This window comes from Planococcus citri, chromosome 1 (assembly GCF_950023065.1).
Source record: "Planococcus citri chromosome 1, ihPlaCitr1.1, whole genome shotgun sequence".
NCBI lineage: Eukaryota > Metazoa > Arthropoda > Insecta > Hemiptera > Pseudococcidae > Planococcus > Planococcus citri.
This window is the reverse complement of record NC_088677.1, coordinates 55,619,455-55,642,953: the sequence shown is the minus strand read 5'-3', so window position 1 is coordinate 55,642,953 and position 23,499 is coordinate 55,619,455. Positions and strand designations below refer to the sequence as shown.

At 34.1% G+C, this 23,499-nt stretch overlaps 4 protein-coding genes across 6 annotated transcripts; all 4 read right to left on the bottom strand.

Annotated features, from left to right (window-relative positions):
- Nucleotides 1–408: 408 nt before the first annotated feature.
- LOC135832923 (prolyl endopeptidase-like) lies at nucleotides 409–5,159 on the bottom strand. 3 transcript variants are annotated; one of them, XM_065346462.1, is made up of 16 exons: nucleotides 4,917–5,159; nucleotides 3,824–3,934; nucleotides 3,517–3,740; nucleotides 3,261–3,448; nucleotides 3,107–3,189; nucleotides 2,879–3,021; nucleotides 2,646–2,808; nucleotides 2,378–2,578; nucleotides 2,114–2,299; nucleotides 1,924–2,037; nucleotides 1,708–1,856; nucleotides 1,411–1,623; nucleotides 1,172–1,322; nucleotides 988–1,098; nucleotides 834–902; nucleotides 409–747 (listed from the first exon to the last, which is right to left on the bottom strand). In XM_065346462.1, the coding sequence occupies exons 1-16, from the start codon at nucleotides 4,998–5,000 to the stop codon at nucleotides 682–684; spliced, it is 2,256 nt and encodes a 751-aa protein (XP_065202534.1). In that variant the 5' UTR covers nucleotides 5,001–5,159; the 3' UTR covers nucleotides 409–681. The 3 variants fall into 3 exon arrangements, with proteins under 3 accessions (XP_065202534.1, XP_065202535.1, XP_065202536.1); XM_065346463.1 differs by having other exon boundaries at nucleotides 3,824–3,931; XM_065346464.1 differs by lacking the exon at nucleotides 4,917–5,159.
- Nucleotides 5,160–6,542: 1,383 nt separating this feature from the next.
- Nucleotides 6,543–12,652, bottom strand: LOC135832922 (prolyl endopeptidase-like). Its single transcript, XM_065346461.1, has 16 exons — nucleotides 11,956–12,652; nucleotides 11,749–11,820; nucleotides 11,423–11,646; nucleotides 10,603–10,790; nucleotides 10,446–10,528; nucleotides 10,222–10,364; nucleotides 9,994–10,147; nucleotides 9,699–9,899; nucleotides 9,434–9,625; nucleotides 9,229–9,342; nucleotides 8,992–9,140; nucleotides 8,695–8,907; nucleotides 7,844–7,994; nucleotides 7,389–7,499; nucleotides 7,128–7,196; nucleotides 6,543–7,042 (listed from the first exon to the last, which is right to left on the bottom strand). Exons 1-16 carry the CDS (start codon nucleotides 12,328–12,330, stop codon nucleotides 6,968–6,970), a joined length of 2,514 nt encoding a protein of 837 aa, XP_065202533.1. The 5' UTR covers nucleotides 12,331–12,652; the 3' UTR covers nucleotides 6,543–6,967.
- A 1,686-nt stretch (nucleotides 12,653–14,338) lies between these two features.
- Nucleotides 14,339–17,424, bottom strand: LOC135835375 (prolyl endopeptidase-like). Its single transcript, XM_065349612.1, has 13 exons — nucleotides 17,253–17,424; nucleotides 17,087–17,169; nucleotides 16,867–17,009; nucleotides 16,618–16,771; nucleotides 16,334–16,540; nucleotides 16,056–16,247; nucleotides 15,707–15,820; nucleotides 15,475–15,623; nucleotides 15,180–15,392; nucleotides 14,936–15,086; nucleotides 14,737–14,847; nucleotides 14,436–14,504; nucleotides 14,339–14,347 (listed from the first exon to the last, which is right to left on the bottom strand). Exons 1-13 carry the CDS (start codon nucleotides 17,422–17,424, stop codon nucleotides 14,339–14,341), a joined length of 1,767 nt encoding a protein of 588 aa, XP_065205684.1.
- Nucleotides 17,425–20,480: 3,056 nt separating this feature from the next.
- On the bottom strand, nucleotides 20,481–23,205 carry LOC135832920 (prolyl endopeptidase-like). Its single transcript, XM_065346459.1, has 10 exons — nucleotides 23,058–23,205; nucleotides 22,749–22,949; nucleotides 22,469–22,651; nucleotides 22,261–22,374; nucleotides 22,040–22,188; nucleotides 21,744–21,956; nucleotides 21,492–21,642; nucleotides 21,305–21,415; nucleotides 20,931–20,999; nucleotides 20,481–20,818 (listed from the first exon to the last, which is right to left on the bottom strand). Exons 1-10 carry the CDS (start codon nucleotides 23,073–23,075, stop codon nucleotides 20,744–20,746), a joined length of 1,284 nt encoding a protein of 427 aa, XP_065202531.1. The 5' UTR covers nucleotides 23,076–23,205; the 3' UTR covers nucleotides 20,481–20,743.
- Nucleotides 23,206–23,499: the final 294 nt, after the last annotated feature.

The window sequence follows — 23,499 nt, the reverse complement described above, 5'->3', positions numbered from 1 at the left end:
TTAAAAATTCCGGTTCTTCGTGAACTTTGTAATTGTTTTCATTCGTTTCAAACGACAAAACTGTACTTTAAATTTTGAAACAACTTCATCAAAGGGTGAATTTTTCGTCTTAATTATTTAAAAACTTTCTCTTAATGAAGGGAAAAGCCCAGAACGGATGAGTGAAAGGTGGAAGTTTCCATCGTACACGCTATACCTTTATTCTGAAGTTTTAAACACATACACGAATAAGCGAATGCCATCTCATCGGCTCATCCAATCTAGAATTCATATTCATTAGAAATAAAATTCTGTCTCACACAAGTTGAAGTTCGGAGTCGACATTCCACTAGCGAAAAATCTGAAATAAATTCACCTTCGACAGCAAATGAATCATTTTAAATAGCAAGACAATCATCGAATGCAGAATAACAATTTATAAATTTCATTCGTAAAAAAATATCTGATTAATAAATAATAAGAATAATCATAATAATAAAAAACAATAAGGTAGGTAGTCGCAGAATTGAAAAACATGAATTGAAAAAATTACACTGAAATTCACACACAACAATATTACGCCGATTGATCAACAATCAATGCAGATGAAGTATTTCAACGATTAGTTTCATTACTTGTAAATACGTACGAATTAATCATATTATGTATATTATTTTATTATATTCAATCCAATCCAAGATCTTAAAGATGGAACTTTATTCCGGTAGTGTTTACGATAAAACACATAATATCTGTGATTTCTTCGATCTATTTTTAAAAAGTGAAATAATAGCATTAAAACAGAGAATCAACTTTCGAGTAAATTATACGCCGCACTTCTAATATGTACTTACAATTTTAGCTGTTGGTTTGCCACCACCGTGACCGGCCTTTTTCTCGATTCTTATTAGAAGGGGATTTTTCTAAACACAGAAAATTTTATATTGTTAATTTTTGTACCATAAAATATTTTGAAAGTCATATCAGAAAAATTCAACAATATTCTACCTGATAAGGGTGGTTTCTGAAAGTGTGTTGTAATGTGGCGATGAACTTCAACGAGTGTAAAGGTACGACTCGATCGTCGTGATCTGCGGTAGAAAGTAAAGTAGCAGGGTACTGAAAAATAAATCGTACAATCCAGCATAATTTTCAGCAAAATACGATCAAATAATTAAAAAAATTAAATTACTTGAATATTAGGATCATCCGGTATCCTGATATTGTGCAACGGGGAGTACTTATACAAGTATTCGAAATCTTTTTCATTTTCCGCTGAACCATAATCACTCACCCAAAGATACCCGATTGTGAATTTATGAAAACGTAACATATCTAGAACACTGCAATACAATTTAATCATTTAGTTCGAGGAAGGAAAAACACAATATACTAAATAATAACTCAATTTTACAGGCTAAAGATACCAACCCCACATTAGCTACAGCGCAGCCGAACAAATCCGGTCGTTGATTGGCACAAGCAGCTACCAATAGACCACCATTTGATCCACCGTTAATGGTGAGTAATTTGTTACAGGTGTATTTCTCTTGAATTAAATATTCAGCCGCGGACTGGAAGTCATCGAAGACATTTTGTTTGTTCTCCAGTCTACCTCCGCGGTGCCATTTTTCACCATATTCGCTGAGAACAGATATCGGTAACATATGAAACATTGTCTCAAGATCAGACGACAAACTTGTAAGAAATTATGCTGTTAATATTTACCCTCCGCCTCTAATATTTGGTACGGCAACAACGCCATCAAAATTATCAATAAATACTAAACGAGTGACGCTAAATGAAGGTAATAAACTTATATTGAATCCGCCATAACCGTATAAGTAACACGGATTGTTTCCATCTTTCTGTAAGCCCTGTAAAAAAAAAATCGTTAGCACCAAACTTAGGAGAAATTGTCCCGGAAACAAAAAAAATGCTTACTTTCTTATAAATAATAAACATCGGCACTCTAGTTCCGTCTTTACTCTGGTAAAACACCTGCTCCGTAGTAAATTTTTCGCGATCAAATTTCTCCACCTCTATTTCTCGGAAAATCTGTTTAAAAAGATTAAATTAAGCTGTATAAAACATTTCTTAGTTTCAGAACTTTCTAGAAATTCAAAGTAAATACCTCCACATCGAATTGAGGATTCGATAAGTCGCAGTGATAAATTATACCCGGTGTAAGGAAAGACGCGAATTGGAAAAATATATCTTTATATTTTCTATCACCTGAGAACCCTGTAATTGTACCAGTCTCCAGAGGGAATTTTTTGATCAATTTTCCTGTTTTTAAATCGTGAAGTTGAAGAACACTCTGGAAAAAAAATCAAAATGGAATAGAAATCATATTACAGAATTTGTAAAATATTCTACCAAATCCACTCCAAAGTACCTTGACATCTTGAATATAACATATGGCTAAATAATTATCGTATACTGCTTCGGCCCACTCTAAAACGTCTTTTTCATTTTCTGGTATTAAAGTTTGCCACGATTCGGGCGCAGGATTTTCAATATCAATAATGATCAGCTTATAATTAGGCGCATTTTTATTGGTTCTAAAAATGAATGATGTACCGTTGTTGGCGATAAACTAAAAAACAAAAAAAAAATTAAAAATTGATCACATAAAAAAGTACATTTTAGTGAATGAAACGCACTTCGTAATCAGCTTCGATTTTTGTGATGATTGGTATAAGGTCTAATTTACCGCTTATTTCATATTTAACTGTTTCTAAATCACTAATATAAACTAAATTATCTTGACAGCCTTTCTGCGGGGTTACAATCAAGTATCTGCCGCAATCGCTAACACCGGAACCACTAAAATATGGAAAAAATGGTGACGTTTATTCGCAGATATGGAGTATTGATTATGAACTGGATTACTTACATAATAAAATTTGGTTCTTCCAGGAATTCCACCACTAAAACATCTTCAGATTGAGGAGTTCCAACTCTGTGATAGTATAGTTTCTGATTTTTATTAGTTTCCGTTTCTGAACCGTCGGTTTTGCCTTCTTGATCAAGGTAACACTGCAATAAGCACCACAAATACAACAAAAGAATATTAATTAATGCGTTCTTTTTCATTCATCTATTATGTAAGTACTCAACTTACCCCGTAAAATATCCCTTTATTATCATGAGTCCACGATAGCTCCGTAAGCTTCACTTTATTCAATTGCTCCGGGTAAATATCACCTACGAATGCACATTACGAAAAATCATTCAAGCAAAATTTTTTAAAACGGGCAAATTGCAAAAATACAAACCTTTTTCCACATGCTTAAAATGAACACTAATCCAGTCAGAGCCACAAGAGCTTAAGCCATACGAAAAAATTTGCTCATCTTCGGAGAAAGCAGTAACTTGCAAGGCAACAGTGCCATCATCGCTGAGTGTATTCGGATCAATGAAGACCTTCGGTTCGGCTGTCAACGAATCTTGCACGTAAAGTACACTGAAAAAAACACATTCGTTAAAATACTTAACCAACTCGGTACGTTGAAAATACGATATGATAAATACCTTTGATTCTGAAGACCGGTATTCTTGTAGAAGAAGAATTTATCGCCGTGCTGACGAGGACAAGAGTATTTAGGATAGTTCCATAATTCAGTGAGACGAGTATTTATATCCGCCCGAAAAGGGCATTTATCCAAGAAAGGCCTAGTAATGGCGTTCTGTTCATCGACGAATTTCTTAGTTTCTTCGCTATCCGGGTCTTCCATCCATCTGTATGGATCTTTGACCTAGAAATTATCATTTTGTAGATTCGAATAACGGTAAAACCAATGAAATACATGATATACGATGAATAATTATATATACATACTTCAACCTTATTCAAGTAAGTGTCGGATATACTTTCATCTCTTCTAGGATTAGGATATAAGATCTCCATTTCGCTTACGAATCTCTTACAGATAATTTGTGAAGTTGCCTGCTGTAACATAAAGAGTATTCTATACAAAAAGTGTTCTTTAAAAGTATATAGGTTTGTTCTTTTCACGTTCACTTTTCTCACTAGTGAACGTCGTGAACGTTTTGCCGTTCTTTTCAACTACTTTACACACTGGTGTAACATTGCACGCGTTCTTTTCATGATGGTGTATCATCGTGGTGTGAGTGGTGTACACCAAAAGTGTTCACAATCCTACCCTGCTCGCGAGGAAGAGTGCCGAAAGTGGTGTACGTTATCAATTCTCTCCTGATGAATTTTTTATTTGATGGTTCGTTTCAATTTCAATTAAAATTTTTATTTCATTAATTAGCTATTTTAATCGTCTTCCATAAAGTGGCTGGAAATTTTCCATGGAAAGTTGCTGAAAATTCATCTGGAAAATGTTGATAGGAAATTTAAAATTTTCAAAGGGAAGTGTTTGCCTTCTGGAAATCTAAGGAGAAAATTTTCTGAAAACTTTCCATTGAAGAAACATTGCGGCGAAAGAATTAACAAGAGATTAATGCTTTTTTTGGTTCAAATCAAAAGTTTTAAATCTGAAAACAGTGAAAATTCAAGCCTCAAGGAAACTCGGAACTCGGAACTCGATCATTTTTTTTGTTCTGTTTTATTGGTTTGAAACCACTTTTTTGTTTCAAATACAGCGATGCTTAATAAAACATGTTAATGAACTTCACAATTTCCTCTTAATTCAAATTTTATTCATTTCTCAAAATATCCAAACTTCGGAAGTGATGTTGATTGATAAGTGATAACGAAATGAAAAATTGAAAAGAACATCACGAAATAATTTTACACCACCACTGTACACTGGTGCAAGTGGTGTGGTGAGTCGAGTACACCACGCACACCAGTGCAGTACACCAAGGCACACTAGTGAGAAAAGTAAACGTGAAAAGAACAAACCTATAGTATTAATAAAGCCCGTATTACTACACAGAAGTTAGATTATGACATAATATACCTGGTGTTTTAAAATATATGATGTCTGCAGATGCAGATACGAATTTTTTACGATGTTTGTTTTGAAGATATTCCTCAACAGCATGAAAATAAATACCAATTTAGAGTGTAATTGGATAACTTAAAATATTACAAAAACAAGACGAAAAATACGAAAATTCACAAAACACAATGAGCAAATTGAGCATGAGTTGATTGAAAATGTTTATTTTATTTTTTATTGTGTGTGCAACGAATTCGCGAATTTTTGTATTTTTTTTTTTCGGTCAAATTTGCCGACCGAATAACACACATTGAATGCATTTTCAATGGCGGACGGCGCTTCATTTAATTCGTGCTTCTGATTGGTTGGTAAAAACTGGGTGATTCCAGGATAACCAATCGAATTATCGCAAAATCAAAACAACTTTTTACTTTTTATTTTATTTTGATTTTCGATCATTTGATTTTGATAATATTATTATTTTAAAATTTAATTCATGTTGTAATCTTTCATTGTAAAAAAAAAAAAAGAAAAAAGAAAAACTGTCACTGTCCCATCGCATTACGCCAAAAATTATTGCAAAATGCAATAATTGCAATTAATAATTGCATTGATTCAAAATTTCGAAACGAAACGAAAATATCAATGTCAACAATGTCAACAAGTACGTTTCATTGTTATTATTCCAGCTCCAGCATGGGAATCGAAAGGTTTACAAGAAAATTTGCTATTATTGCTATGCGTTTATAGTTTCCTATTGGATCTACGTGTGTCGAATTCGATGTATCAGATCAGATGGTAATTTTTGGAAATAAGTAGATATGCAATAGATGTTCAAGTTATCCGAGTTCGCGATCACGACTTCGCGAGGTGAAATGCATTCGTTCGTTTATCGTTTGATAACAAGTTAAGAGTAACCTGTGATGGTGATGCTAATTTTTATGTTCTCCTTTGCTTTCGAACGCGACTTCAAAGTGTTTTGGTGATTCTGATGATTCGGCATATTCGTTGTTTATTTTTATTATGATGTGTTGTGTGCTTCATGTGAGGTCGTTCAGGTCGTTGCTATCCCCATTTATATAAACGCGATGAAGATCAATTTGAGTTCGGTTGTGCCACTTGATGCACTTCATTTGGAGCTGTAGTTCCTCGTGGAGGAATAGTGTTCGCGATTCACGTTTGAACTAGCTCGATCGTCGATCACCTCTCTTCAGAAAAAATGCCCATTCTTTGATCCGATCAAGAAAAATCATCATTTGCCGGTCCAAACCGGCAGTAATCCTCATTCATCAACCCAAGCATTGTACTTCTTCTATGTATTTCTCTGGTTTTCTTTGCAATTGGTAAGTTATTAATTTTCAAGTTTGGTATTTATTTTCATTTTTCTGGTTTTAATTATTTTAGCTAAGGATTTTTCACTAGGCTCTTAAGGTTTTCAGATGCCTTGTTATTCATCGACATACTTATTTGCTGTAGTCTAATCTTATTGAAATTTTCGGTCTTTTTGTTGTTGGACAATCTTTGTAGAGATTATTGAGCTTTCCAACTTTAGGTGGATGCATAGCTTCAAACGGATGTGCTTTCCAGTTTCCAGCAAATAAGACAACAAAAGCAAATTTGTAACATTAAAAAAAATCGAAAAAAATAACATTTTTCAATATTTGTTGAATTATAGCACCATGTATTTGGAAAAATAGACTACAACTCAATTTAATATGCTAGTGATTATTCTCTTATATAAATATCTAAAGGCAATTGTATCCGTACTTTCGTAGCCAGGGAGACAAGAGGCAAAAACACTCGGGTATATGCAAATGAATGGAAGGGAAAATATGATCTTTCTTGAACCAGGAGGCGAGGCCATGCCATAAGTTTCAACTTTCAACGCATCAATAGAATGCTAGTTTCAGATTGGATCATATGTTCAATAACCCGTTACCTAATTTCCTGATACAAGGTCGATTACTTATATTTTCCCTTCCAATTCCGTTTCTTCGAGAATGAATAAATCGTTGAGGAAATATATCTTTATCTACATAATATGTACATGCATGGGATCAGTCATTTAATTAACAAGTGAACGGTTTGAACTGAATTCCTGTGTTGATAACAATAAAACTCATCATATCTATATGTTGAGCCATCTGAAATAGAAAAATAAAGAAAAGATTTAAAACAATACATATAATAGGTATAAATGAAACTCCAAGTTAGAATTTAATAAATTACTTTTTTCTCTAGCGGCTTTCCGCAACCATGACCAGCATCAATATCCACTCGCACTATAAATGGATTTTTCTAAAAATGTGGAATATGAGTTAGTACGACAATTTTTTTTCTTCGCTTAACTTAAAAGGAAACTATCAAAAAAACTGTGGAAAAATGAGTGTTTTAAGCCCCATTTATGAAAATACGAATCAATATTTCAAAACTATACTGATACTCAGTAGGTATCATGTAGATAGGTTGATATTGAATTATTTTGTTTACCTGATTGGGATGTTTCGTAGCTTCATATTGTAATGAAGCGGCGAATTTCAAAGTATGTAGAGGTGAAACTCGATCATCATGGTCTGAAGTTGTGAGCATGGTGGCAGGATACTATAAAAAAATATTTTAAAAAATAGGCACCTAGTTAATAAAATTTACATCATAGTAATACGAGTAGGTAGTAGGTAATAGGTACAGGGTGCCCAGAAATATCGAGCACCCCTAAAAAAGTTTTCTACTAAAATACTTCGGTTGGTCACAGTGAATGATAATAATGAAAGCACATGATTGGTTGGGACTGGAGAGATAACATTCCACCAATCATATCCATCTACTTCACGTTACCAACCTATATTTTTAATGAAAAACTTTTTTAGGGGTACTCGATATTTCTGGGCACCCTATATACGTAATGTAGGTAGGTATAGATAAAGTAAGTTTAGAGACAGACATACTTGCTTGTCACATCCTTCGGGGATTTTTATGTTATGTAAGGGAGAGTATTTGAACAAAATAGGGAAGAATTTAGGATCGGACGATGAACCGTATTCAGTTACCCAAGCGTGTCCACAGGTAAACTTGTCAAATCGTAACATGTCCATAACGCTGAAAAAATTCGCATTTAGACATTAATTTTTTTAGGCAAGAAGATCATCTGGTAAGAGGGATGAACAAATTTTTAAACATTCAAAATGGCTCTGATGTAAAGTTTTAATAAAAAAATTGCTCAATGAAGTCAAGTTTTCTAACTGTTTGAAAATAAATTTTCTAGAAAGAAACATCTAGTTAACAAGTTTTTGTAGGATTCTTAGTTTCTCTGAAAAATGAATTTTTATCTCACAAAAATTGAAAAATGATTAAAGTTTTTTTTTTATCACAAACAATCACTTGGAGCTGAACTATGCATCTTTTGGCTCAAAAATAACCAAAATATCAAAGCTTCTTAGAAAAATTTTATTTTTTTGAAAGTCGATTTATGTGATGAAAAACTAAGGATCTTTCAGAATAAAAGAAAAGAAACAACATCTCTTAAGAACAGGTTGTCCTGTTACAGAATAACCTCAGGCTCCTTTCACCAATAATATAGGCAACCCATCAGTAATTCGTGTAAGTATGTGTTCTTGATTTGATAAAAATTCAACTCCATAATTATAATGATAGCATAATTTGAGCGAATTTGGTTGCCTGTATTGATGGTGAAAGGAAGCTAAAAACTCTTCAGAAATAATACTGAGGAAAGAGTGAAAATTTCTCATTTTTTCCCTTTTTTGACGAAACGTATTCGTGTAGGTATAGAAGTACTAACCCAACGTCTGCGACCACGGCGCCGAATAAATCTGGCCTCTGGTTAAGACAGGCACCCATTAAAAGACCACCGTTTGAACCTCCATTTACGGCCAGTAATTTACTACTGGTGTATTTTTCTTTGATTAGAAACTCTGCGCCGGCTTGAAAATCATCAAAACAGTTTTGTTTTTTCTCTAATGAACCTTCCTTATGCCATTTTTCACCGTATTCTCTAAATAATGAATCAGTAGTTAGGTTGATAAAAAATAAATGTGACATTTTATTGGAAGGGATGAAAACATTGTGTTAGACTTACCCTCCTCCTCTGATATTTGCTACGCAATGTACACCATCGAAGTTACTTATGACCACTAAACGATTTACGACGAAGTATGGTAATATGCTGATTCCAAATCCACCATAAGCGTACATGAAGGCAAAATTATTTCCATCCTTTTTGAGGCCCTGTAACATAAGAACTCGTATCAATGACAAAATTTTGTCGAGGTTGAAGTACTTATGCAGGATTTTTCAAAAAAATCGACGACCATACTTTTTTATAAACACAATGCATGGGTATTTTAGTTCCATCCTTGCTGGGGTAGAACAAAGGTTCCACAGTGAATTGTTCACGATCAAAATTTTTCAGTTTTATTTCATTGATGACCTAAAAAAAAACCGGAATCTTGTGAATTGTTTTCTTCTACAGAATCTTAGGCGATAAAGTATAGATTATTTGCTTGTGCAGGCTAAGGTACCTCAAGATCGAACGATTGTTTAGATAGATCGCAATGATAGGTGATACCAGGTGTAAGAAATGATTCAAAGTTGAAAAATATATGTGGCGTTTTCCTATCTCCGAAAAATGAGCATGAGTTAACTGTACCAATTTCCAGTTTGAATTTCTGGATCATTTTACCAGTGTTTATGTCGTGTAATTGCAGAACAGTCTGTGAAAGAAAACATTATAAATTACCTTACATCAAATGCGAACTTGACCAGACATTGTAATCAAGTAGTTACCTTCACATCTTCAGTGTAGGATAAAACCATGTATTTATCATGCACTGCAGAGACCCATTCCAAGTTATTCTTTTCATCTTGAGCTACGAGGTCTTTCCATGCTCCAGGATCCGGGTTGTTGATATCGATGGTGATCACTTTATAATTATCGGCGTCTTTGTTAGTTTGGAAAATGAATTGGTTTTCATTGTTACCAACAAACTGCAGATAAATGAGTATTTTTCGAAATGAAGTTGTGAAATGAAATATTGAATAGAACTGTAGGTACTACGCTAAATGAACTTGAGGAACATACGTAGTAATTTTTTTCCATTTTTGTGACAATCTGTTTAAGTTCTGGTTTAGCTTTGACTCCTTGACTTATGTCTGCCACATAAACTAAATTATTGTCACAGCCTTGATCCACAGTCACGACCACGTATTTACCGCAGTCGCTCACAGAAGCTCCGCTAAAAAATGACACAAAAATGATATGTTTATGCTGTTTTGTTTCCAAATCATCTTACTGATTGAAAAAACTTACACAAAGTAATCTGGGTGATCTGGAAATTCTGCGATCACCAAGTCATTACACTGTTCGGTTCCCAGCGCGTGATAGTATATTTTTTGATTCTGAGACTCATCATTTTCAGAACCATCTGATTTTCCTTTCTGATCACGGAAAGCCTAAAATTATAACACACATATGAAATACATTCTGGCTTTCATTTTATACCTAATAGTTTTTATTTGATTTTTTTGTATTACCGCGTAGAATATTCCTTTACCGTCTTTTGACCATGGTAAGTCTGAAAATTTAACCTTTTCCAACTTGTCTTTGAAATCAGTGCCTGAATGCGAATGAAAGGAAAGAAATTACTTATTTACAAGAAATCGTTCTTGGGTAAGGTATCGACTCTACAACCTTTTTCAACATCTTTGAAATGGACCGTTCTCCAGTCAGATCCACTGGAACCCAGCGCATATGCAAAAAGTTTTCCATCGTCAGTAAAGGTGTAAGCACCTAAGGCAACAGTGCCATCTTTGCTGAGTGCGTTCACATCCAGAAATACTTTACCTTCGTCTTTCATTGAGTCTGCTATGTAAAGTACGCTGAAACATGTGTTAATAAATTAGTGTTAGGAACCCTCTCCGAATTGCCATTCAATTAATTAACCTAGATGCTTTTGCTCGAAATCTAAGACATGTTTGATGGGTATAAAACGTCCCGCTTATTAGGACCATAGACAATTTTTTGTTTTCTTTTGTTTTGAGTTGAATTTTAAAAAATTCACGGAGAATCCCATTTTTATACCTACTACTTACCGCCAAAAAGAGGCACGTAGGGCCTAGTGAATAAAAAATTACTGCCATGGTATTTTTGGGTAAAAACATAGGTTTTCACGCAACTTGGAGTGGAATGTAAAAACATGACAGAAGGGAGAGGATGTTAATTTTTTTGGTAAAACGCGAATTTCGCTGATGTGGTTGTAATCAAAATCTTTTACTTTTTTTTTTTAACGATCCACCCTTAAAATACCCATATGAGTTATCAGTTAAGTACCTATCTAAATATCTACCATAATAACTGCAGTAGTAGTGAGTATAATTTGGGATTAAAAAATTATCTGGCATAAATTAAGTAGGTAACTATAGGTAATAGGTATGTACGAGTAGCTATGTCATTTATCGTCCTGATTGGTTAAAAAAATTCTACATAATAACCACTGGTTTAAATCACTCACTCTTGATTCTGTAAACCAGTATTTCGGAAAGAGAAGAAATGTTTGCCTTTCTGGAAAGGACCCGAGTACTTAGGATAGTCGTTTAATTCTTTATAACGAGCCTGCAGTTCAGCGCGAAATGGGCAGCCCTCCAAGTAAGGCTTAGTGATGGCCATTTCCTCTTCGATGAATTTCTTTGTTTCGGGACAATCCGGATTTTCCAACCATCTGTATGGATCAGCGACCTGAAAATTTTACATTACGTATGTTTATTCGTTTAGCAGCAGTTATTGGTGAAGCGAGGAAATAAGTTATTTATTGTTAGTAACTCTAGCTTCTGCACGTACCTTGACGCCACCGGCATATGTGTCTTGTATTGATTCGTCTCTTTTAGCTTTAGGATATTTGTCAGCGGGGATCTGAAAAATTTACGGTCAATAAACAGAAAATTCTGAATGGAAAAATGTGAATTGAGGAACTGGGGAGATGTGTAGGAGCACGCAATCTTATTCAAGTGATAGATCTTCCCAATTCATCTACATATGTATACTTACAATTGCAGCAGCTGGTGCGCCATTTGCAGGAGCAGGGCCATTAGCGGGTGGAGTGCCATTCGCAGGTGGTGTGCCATTTGCGGGTGGTGTGCCATTTGCGGGTGGTGTGCCATTCGCGGGTGGTGTACCATTCGCAGGTGGTGTACCAGTTGGAGGTGGTGTACCAGTTGGAGGAGTCGGACTTGTCGGTGGTGTAGGACTGGTCGGAGGTGTAGAAGGACTAGTTGGAGGTGTAGACGGACTAGTCGGTGGCGTAGAAGGACTAGTTGGAGGTGTAGAAGGACTTGGTGTAGAACCGTCTGGACAATCACAGTATGCATTCTCAGCGATCAAAACCGCCAAAACCCCTAGTACAACGTACAATTTTGGAGCCATAATGCGCAAAAATAATAGTGAAACCGAGACTACAATTCGAAAGTATTATTATTCCGCGTGATGCAAGCGCAGAAATGGAACTAAAAATTAATGAGAACGCTAAATGTATTTGTATGCAAAATCAGCGATGTTAGCAAGGTTAAAGCAAAAGTTATTCGTGATTTACAACTGCACAAAGTAAATGTTGGATAATCATAAAAATTCAAAGTAAACGGAATTTCTGAAAAAATAGAAATTTAGCATAATATTTGCGTCATTTTCAACTTCGATGTAGAGAAAAATGCACCGTGAAAAACAGCTGAAAATACATTCGTTGAAAAAATGAACATTTCATAATGAAATAAATAATAACTATTTCGTCCTAATGTACTAAAGATATTCGCATCTCTATATTAAACATACATCACAGAGTGCTGAAAAACAATGCTGCGCGTGTGTTTTCGAATTGTACTGAAAGGAAAAAACATTTTCAATTTTAGACCAACTAAACAAACAATTGCGACTCTCTACATATTATTATTTTATCATCACCACCGAAAAATGTTTTTCACGCGTAAACTATACCTACATGTAGATGTTGAGGTGGTTGAAGTTTTATTGTATGTACAAAGATACCGTTAAAAAAAATTTCATATTTTTTTTTCAATGTAGAGTATGTAAAAACTGCTGGGAACATTTTTTTAGTGACAATTTTTGTTGAACTTGTCTTCCACACGTATTTTATTTTTTTACTTAATGCAATAACTCCTCCCCCTCCCCCTCATAGACGTAATTTGGATTCTTTTATCAAAGTTTTGGTTTTCCTAAATTCTTGGAGTCAGAAGAATTGCTAGGAATTAACTTTGACTGCTGTAAACTTGGGCTTCGCTCTTTTGCGAATTCAGAAGGAAATTCAAGTATTTTTGACGCGCGGATATGTTTTTTGCACCGGGGATCTGTTCAAAATTGTTGATATTCTGACGCTATGCCAGAATTTGAAAACTTGGTGGAAAACTGATCAATGGGTGTGAGGTTGACTTGGCATTTATGCATAAAACGTGTCCTTCATTTCTTCTGAAAGTCCCGACTTTTAAACCTTCTTCCTCAAAGTACAAAAAAAATGGATTTCCATGCTTTTAAAGCCTATGAAATTTTTCTGGGTACTCTCTCACTTGAAATAATTTTCCTCGCCTGCAATGCCAACCTATATTTTTTGTGAAAATTCTCTGAGGGGGCTCGCATTCAAATGAAGACACGGTAATACCATTTGGATGGATTTTAGGCAGAAGATTTGCACCAAATTTCACGGTGACTTTCATTGTAATCTGTGAAGTGCTCAGAAAAAATCATAACCTCGGAGTGTCTGTGAAGGGGAAGTATGGCCTATGGAGTATGGGCCCTAAAAAGGAGCCATTTCCGCCGAATTTGGCATCGCTGCACTTCACACTATTTACTTCTTTGGGGGACATTCAGCCTTCGAGTACCTATAAATAAATTGAGTGGTTTGAAAAGGATGGCCTCGATCCAAAATTTGCAGTGTTGTAATTTTTCAACTGGTTGGTACGCGAAGCAGAGATTGTAAAAAATTTAAAAATTAGTATAAATTGAATGGAGATCATAAGTTGTGCGGCGTATTTTAAAATTAACATTGCAAAGCAATTTGAAGAGGAAAAGTAGAATTTTCCCAATTTATTATTGAAATACCAACCACATAGGTATTTGAATGAAATACACTGATATGTAGTAATTTATTATCGTTTATTTATTTATACACTTGTATTATGTGTCAAAACGCAAAAATTGCATTGTAATTACGGACGTAAAACTAGCTAATGAAAAGTAATTTATTTGAAATAATTTCTTTTCGTTTATGCCTCAAGGAGAAATATGCAGTAGACATTGTAAAGGAGGCTTACATCAAATGCTAAGAATTTGTCACATACGGGTGAAACTTGATTCCAGTATTTATTACAGTGAACGACATCATATCTACAAAATCTGATACCTGTTTTTGAAAAAAATGAATTGATTAAATTAACTGCAATAAAAATATAAAATTTGTTCGAAACGAATGCGCACAGTGAAGAACAACTGGCTTGAGTTGAAAATATAAATAAATTACTTACTTCTTTATCCAGAGAGTTTCCAGCATAATGACCGGCGTCTTTTTCAATTCTAATTATAAAAGGATTTTTCTGCAAATTAAATTTAAAAAATATGTACTTGAATCACAATTGTAAGAGATACTCAAAGTATGCTCGAAAATGGAGTGTACAGATTTTTGCTTCAGTAAGAAAACTTGGGGAAAAACATTCAGATATGCCTACCTCATATTCTTGATTAAGAAAAAAATTTTAAAAATTGGAACAGCTTTTGAGAAGAATGGTATCAATTGTATAGTTGAATAGATAGGCTATGGAATTATACCTGATTGATATGTTTCGTGGCTTCATATTGCAGTGTAGCGGCAAATTTTAAAGAGTGTAGAGGTGAAACTCGATCATCGTGGTCTGCAGTTGCAAGCATCACAGCAGGATACTTAGAAATACGCAAGGAAAATTATAAAAATTAATCGCTTGATTACTCAGCTTTTAAACGATAAAAATCATTCAGAATAAATTCCCACTTGTTTGTCAGCCTGATCAGGTATTCTAACATTGTGCAAAGGAGAATATTTGTACAAAATGGGGAAAAATTTTGGATCAGATGCTGAACCGTACTCCGTCACCCATTCGTGACCGTCAGTAAATTTATCATATCGTAACATATCCATAACGCTGAAACCAAGCATACAAGATAAAATGAGTCGAATTTATTTTTAAAATTTCCAATTTTAACTCGTACATGTCATTTGCGTAAAAAATACCAACCCAACTTCGGCAAAAACGACACCAAATAAATCAGGTCTCTGATTGAGACAAGCACCCATTAAAAGACCACCATTCGATCCTCCACTAACGGACAGTAATTTATTATTCGTATATTTTTCATTGATTAGAAACTCAGCACCGGCTTGAAAATCATTAAAACTGTTTTGCTTTTTTTCTCGCGATCCATCTCGATGCCATTTTTCACCATACTCTCTGAAGAACATTGCGTTAGTGGGTAGTATAGGTAGGTAGGTTTAACAAAAATTTCACGTGAGGTAAATCCCTTTAGACTTACCCTCCACCTCTGATATTTGCTACGCAGTGGAAGCCATCGAAATTACTTATGACCACTAAACGATTTACAACGAAATAAGGTAATATGCTGTCACTGAACCCACCATATCCAGTCAGGAAGGCAAAACTCGTCCCATCTTTCTTCAGACCCTAAAATACGACATTTTAATATGTGGCGAATCGTTATTGCCTAAATACTTATTACGAAGTATTTTCAAGATATTCTAACATACTTTTTTGTAAACAATGTACATCGGTATTTTGGTTTTGTCTGTACTTTCATAAAATACTTGATCCACAGTAAACTGCTCGCGATCGAAATCTTTTAGTTTGATTTCATGGATTACCTGTGAAAATGGATGAATTTTTGTATACTTACATTGAAGTAGGTAGGCATTAGTATACGTAATAGGTAAAAAACGTCCGAGGTAAACTTCGAGCGATGAATTTTTTTTTTAAGTTTTGGCTAATCTCACAATAAAAACTTGTAAGTAGGTACATATGAAATAATTTTGCTCCCTCCTCCTTCACTCCTCTGAGCCATTGTACAATTCAGGTGAATAAAAATCGCCGGGTAGGTACCTCCAGATCAAATGTTTCTTTTGATAAATCACAGTGATAAGTGATACCAGGTGTAAGAAACGATTCAAAGTTAAAAAATACGTGAGGCGTCTTTCTGTCTCCAAAAAACGAGCCGAAATTGACTGTACCGATATCCAGTTGAAATTTTTTGATCATTTTACCCGATGTTATGTCATGCAGTTGAAGAGCACTCTGCAAATAGAAAATCAATCAAACATCAGGACCATGTATGTAACAAAAAAAGTACATTAGGTATGTTATGATTATCTTAGGCATACCTTAACATTCTCAGTATAGCATAGCACAACGTATTTATCATGCACAGCTTTGGCAAATTCCAATTTGTTATTCTTGTCTTCTGGTACTATCTCTTTCCAGCATTTAGGATCAGGGTTTGGGTTTGTGATATCGATGGAAATTAATTTGTAATTATCGGCGTCTTTATTAGTTAGAAAAATGAATTGATTTTCATTGTTTGCGATGAACTATAAAAAGTAAATATTCGCTAAAATGAAGGCGTTGAATAGCACTCGGTACATAGCTGTAATCCTTTGAAACTTACGAAATAATTTGCTTCCATTTTTGAAATGATTGGTTCAAGTTCTGGCTTTGTTTTGACACCATTACGTATGTCAGCTATTAATATTAAATTATTATCGCTGCCTTCTGCAGGATTCACAATCAGGTAATTACCACAATTGCTCACTCTGCCATCTCTGAAAATTGCAAAAAGAATGGAAATTTATTCCTCGCGTTGGAAATTCTCAAAATGTGTGTGTATAGATATTGCTAATGAAGAAGCATAAGTTACACAACATAATCAGGATTATTGGGAAATTCTGCCACGACAATGTCTTCACTTTGTTCGGTTCCAAGAACGTGATAATACAATTTTTTATTTTTATTCGCGTCATTCTCTGAGCCATCGGCTTTGCCTTTTTTTTCGCGGAAACCCTGCAATTTCGACAAATCCGTTGATGAAATTTTCATCGTTTTTCATTTTTCAGATTTGAAGTTATCCGCTGTGTTACCGCGTAGAATATGCCTTTGTTGTCTTTAGTCCACGATAATTGTGTGAATTTCACTCTTTCTAGTTTGTCTTTATAAATATCACCTGCGTGAAAGAAATACACATGTCGGATGATTATTTGCGGTGGCCGAGAAAATAAATTGCAGTTCATGTACTGTTGTTTCAACCTTTTTCCACGTGCTTAAAATGCACCGTTCTCCAATCAGAACCGCTTTCAATCAATTCATACGCAAGAATTAGCCCATCGTCGCTGAAAGCATAAATACTGGAATCCAATCCAATATTTCCATCTTTGTTGAGGGTGTTTGTGTCGATGAATGGTTTAACATCGCCTTTCATTGTATCTGATATACATAGCACGCTAGAACACATTAATTACCTAACCAGATTAAATGACTTTTTAAATTTGTTTTCTTGTATGTTTTAAAGCATTTTCTTTTCGTAATGATTTCCAAGTTAGTTGCTTTGACGCTTTGTGCACAACTTTCAAGTACCATACTCCTTCTTTCTCTACTTATGGCAACAATGACATCAATAATAATATTTTCACGTTGGTAAGTACTGAATACAAGTCACTTACTCTTGATTTTGTGAACCAGTATTTTGAAAAGAAAAAAAATATTTGCCTATTTGAAAAGGACCTGCAAACACCGGATTGTTATATAACTCCTTGTAACGAGCCTGCAATTCAGCTCGAAATGGACTTTTATCTAAATAAGGCCTAGTGATGGCCATCTCATCGTCGACAAATTTCTTCGTTTCGGGACTATCTGGATTTTCCATCCATCTGTAAGGATCTTTGACCTAGAAATTGTCAAGTTTTACTCATTTATCTACATATTTTTCTTTGTTAAAATCGTAGAAAAAATAGCAGATTCACGTACGATGACGCCACCAGGATATGTGTCTTGTATTGAATCATTCCTTCGAGGAGTAGGATAACTGCTTGATGGAATCTGTGAAAAATAGTTTTAAATTATCTTATTCCTTATATGTACCCGCTTATTTGAAAAATTATAATTGATGAAATGATGACTAATGGAGAATTTCTATTTTACATATAATAAACTTAAATATTGTATTTACATAAGCAGAAGTTGGAGGTGGAGTGCATGGAGGTGCAGGTGCAGGTGCTGGTGTAGGTGTCGGTGCTGTTGGACTTACAGCACTCTCTGCATCATTGTAGTTTATTTCCTGGATTAATAAAATTGTCAAAATATTCGAAATAAGAAACAATTTTGCAGTCATAATGGCCAGAAATAAACTAAATCCGATGTACTATTTTTATTGCTTGTTATACTCTTAGTACAAATGCGAAGATTATCTCGTATGTACTATACTGAAATTGAACAGACTGCGGGAGCTGGATGTGGTATTTGTAGATATCAAAAACTAGCAAAGCAGTCAAAGTTGAACAGAAAATAGTCCGTGATTTATGATTTTGAGAACTGTATTTTTAAAAAAACAGAAATTCTGTGCAAATAGAAATCTAAAAAAATATTTTTTTATGCAGAAATGCACGATGAAAAAAAAAACAGTCGACAAAACGCTAGCAAAATATTAAAAAATTCAGCTTTCGTAACTATTATAATTTAAAATGTAAATGAAAAATCATTGATATTTTCACTCGAACGTGACGTAAACAGCATCAAACATCGAGTATTTTTTACTTTTAAACATAGGTGGTGTGGAATTTTTCAAAATAATGGATCAACTGAATAAATACATTGGTGAATTTTAAAAATGTGTAATTGGTATATTCAGAGGTCACTGCAAGGGCTTTTGTTACGATACTGGAATTTTTTTCTATGAATTATTGAGACAGCTATAGGGTAGTTCGTAAGAAATAAATATTTCCATTTCCATACTTACCTCTAAAAAAAACTTTAATGGGCAGCCATACTTTGTAGTAGATGGGTCATTTTGTTGTGTTGCGAGGTGTTTTCTCAACATAAGATGAGGTATTTTCGAGAGAAGTAACCGCATGAAATGGTTTGAAAAAAATTTCTAAAAATGTTTTAAAAAATTCAATAAAGCTGTGTGTGTATGGGATGAACACTGAACAAGCCTATCTAATAGGCATATTTTCGTTGAATTTTCACGACTGTAATGATGTCAAGACGATTAATTAAAATTAATTATCCACTATTATTTTTCTTTGTTTCAGGTGAGTACGAATTTTTTCCCCAAGAATAGAATAACCGTCAGTTTAATTTATTTTGGACTAGAAAAATTTGAATAAAAACTTACAAACGTAAAACTTGGTAAGCATCTTTGCTATAAATTTGAATTTTCAACCACCTATTCAATTCAGTTTTGCTTAATTTAAGCTATTATTCTTCATAGTGTGATTTGAATGATCGACCAGTTGTGGTTCATTTTTAATGAATTTTCGAAGCTTCCAAAATATGTATGTAGAATTATTTAGACTTATTTTGTTGGAAAAACTAGAAGAAAAATTGTTTTTTTTCCTGAATCAACGGTGTACTGTATGTTTGTGTATGCCTAAATTATCTGACACGTTTGTTCAAAAATTCAGAATTTATCACACCCCTCTAATTATTCACGTTGAAAAATTTGACCTCTGTTTGACTCTTTTTCGATTTTTTTAAAAATTGGCGTCAGGCTACCCTTCTGCAGTTTTAGATTATCATATATTTCTATGTTATTTTTACACAGTAAACACATTTAAGTATACTTGAAAGGTATTCATTAACAAAATAAATGAGTGAATTTGATCAGGTTAGAATTTTGTAACTTTTTCGATAAAGTTTATAAAATCTATAAAGTAGGCAAATGGGCCCGTATGAGTTTAAAAATCTGAATTTGGCAGGTAATTTAAAAATTCAGGGCGTCATGGCCTGGACAACTTAAACCTAAATGACCAATGTCTTTTTCTTTGTAAACGAGAAAAATTGCCAAGTAAATGGTTACCAAGTTTTTACTTTTTATATAAAAATATGACGATATGATGATGGCGTGTGGAAGAAGAGGAAGATATCAGTTATCAGTTGCCATAATTTTGAGGTTTAGGAATTTGAAAACCAGTCCTAAATTTAAGAGAAAAAAAATCTCAGCTTATTTTACGTGGATATAATCCATTACCATGGACATTTTATTCAAATTCAAGTTCACAAAGTTCTCAAGCTATCCAGTAATTTCACCAAAACTTTGAAGCTAAATTTTAACTTTTTGAAGTGAAATTTTGAAAAACCAATTCTTTATGGTTAATCTACACTTTACCTCGAATGCCTGGTCAAAATTTCAGTCACTTTCATCCAACCGTTTTGGCATGATACTGTGACAATAAAGATTTCGATCTTCCATTTATTAAATAGATTGAAGCATTGGTAAAGCTTGAAAATTCATTGCATCACATCAATAATCAATTCAGTGCGTTATTATGATTTATTTAGGTACGTGCATTCAGAAAATAAGCACAAATCAGCTAAATTAGTTACATAAAAGATATGAAATTGTCTGTATGCATAGTATGTAGATAGATGGGAGAAGGTGGATATTTTGATACCATCTGCTGGGAAACATGTTTCTGTGGTTCAAAAATTTCCAAACGTCACAATGTCATCTTCTTATGTTTATTCAAGAACAAATTGATGATGGATTGTTTGAAGACAGCTTACCATACATCAATATTTTATTAACAAAGGAAAGCTTTGAACTTGATTCCAAGGTTGATTACAAAAAAACACATCATATCTACCAATTCAGCGATCTGTTTCAAAAAAAAAAGTCAAATAGAGTAGGTTTAACATGTAAAATTGAATATTGATTTTTTATAAAAATGTATGTGCGTAAATGTATTCAATATTCAATTAGGTACATACTTCTTTATCCAGGGGTTTGCCACAACCGTGTCCAGCATCTGTTTCAACTCTGATTATAAAAGGATTTTTCTGGAAAAAAGTTCCATTACGATAAATTAAAAAGAAGTTTCAAGGGTATATTTATAATTATTGAATTTTCATATTAAAAAAAAATTGAGATATGGTTGAATATTCGAGTTTTTGACGTGTCGAATTCTGCCAAATAAAAGTTAAAATCACAACTTTTCAGTTGCCTCCGAATGTTTTCATAAAAAAAAGTATACTAGGTAGTCGTCGAGCTTCAACATTTTTCATTTACATCCCAAATCAAGCTGAACGAAGATAATGTCCAAGAGGGCCTTGATAATAGTTAAGCTTATTTCAATTTCCTTTACCTGATTGGTGTGTTTTTTCGCTTCATACTGTAATGCTGCAATGAATTTCAAAGAATGAAGAGGTGAAACTCGATCGTCATGGTCTGAAGTTGTGAGCATTGTGGCAGGGTACTGTAAAATATATAAAAGAAATGAGTAGCTGATGGTAAATAAAATTTAGGCTGCATCACGATAGCACAAAACGCACTTGCTTATCACATCCTTCGGGTATTTTTATATTATGTAAAGGAGAATACTTGTACAAAATAGGGAAAAATTTCGGATCGGACGATGAACCGTATTCAGTTATCCAAGCGTGACCACAGGTAAATTTATCAAATCTTAACATATCCATCACACTGCAGCCAACCAAATTATAAATCATCAATTTACTTCTTGAATTATACCTATTCCCTTTCTCCTTTATTTGGCACATTTCCTCGGAAGTCATACTACTTACCCCACATCAGCGACCACAGCACCAAATAAATCAGGTCTCTGGTTGAGGCAGGCTCCCACCAAAAGGCCACCGTTTGACCCTCCATTTATGGCAAGCAGTTTACTGTTTGTATACTGTTCGGTGATCAAATATTCAGCAGCGGCTTGAAAATCATCAAAACAGTTTTGTTTCTTTTCCAGTGATCCATCTTTATGCCATTTCTCGCCATATTCTCTGAGAATAATGAATAAATAATGACATATAGAAACGTGTAGGTAGGTAAAAAATCGACGCTTTATTCGAATACGAATCTTTACCCTCCGCCTCTGATATTCGCTACGCAATGTACACCATCAAAATTACTCATTATCACCAAACGATTAATTGCGAAATAAGGTAATGAACTGCATGCAAATCCACCATAACTATGCAAAAAAGCAAAATTGTTTCCGTCTCTCTTGAGACCCTAGAAGATAATGTATTGACAAAAACTTTCCTGTGTAGAAATGAAACATTAACGTACCCTTGAAAATCATACTTTTTTATAAGCAATATACATCGGTATTTTGGTTCCATCTTTACTTTGAAAAAATACTTGCTCAACGGTGAATTTTTCACGATCGAAATTTTTCAACTTGACTTCATTTATGATCTAAGAAGAAAAACAAAAACAAAACTATAATTTCATGAAAAATAACCAGCTTTACAGAAAATAAAAACAATAAAATGGTTGAAAGTGTACTTACTTCTAGATCAAACGGTGGTTTCGATAAATTGCAATAATAGGTGATACCAGGAGTAAGAAAAGACCCAAAAGTGAAAAATACGTTTGGGGTTTGTCTATCACAGCAAGCACCAATGCTACCAATATCAAATTTAAATTTCTTGATCATTTTACCGGTTACTATGTCATGTAAATAAACGGCACTCTGCATAAAAAAAATTGGAAATGGTAAATTTACTCACACATAAAATACCCGTGTAAAAATATGAGAGTATGGGATCTTCAGTTTTGGTTTCACCTACTTTAACATCCTCGATGTAAGACAAAATCAGATATTTATCGTGCGCTGCGGAAGCCCATTCCATAGTATTCTTTTCGTGTTCAGATACAAGGTCTTTCCATGCTGCAGGATCAGGGTTCGTAATATCGATCATAATTAGTTTATAATTATCGGCGTCTTTATTAGTTTGGAAAATGAATTGGCTTCCGTTGTTAGCAACGAACTAGAGAAAAATACAGACAAATGTTTTTCCAAGTGAAACCACTTCCTAGGATAATGAACGTAGCTTTTGCTAATGGTAGGTTACGGACCTACATAAAATTATACTTACACCATAATTTGCTTCCATTTTAGTGATAATTGGTTTGAGTTCTGGTTTAGCTGTGATTCCATTGCTTATGTCAGCCACGTATACCAAATTATTTTCACATCCTGCTGATACAGAGACGATCAAGTATTTACCACAGTCACTGACGGTGGAGCCCCTGAAAATGAAACGAAAAATGACGCAGTTTGTACCGCTTGAAAGTCATGTTCTTGCTAAATATAGGCACCTAGCCTAAAAGATAATTCTGAAGAGGAAACGCACACGTAGTAATCAGGATTTTCTGGAAATTCTGCTATCAGAATATCTTCACATTGCTCGGTTCCAACCACATGGTAGTATAATTTATGATTTTTATTCGCCTCATTTTCAGAACCATCGGTTTTACCTTTTTGATCCCTGAATGCCTATACACGTAAATTAAGGTTAACATATCATCTTTCCTCAT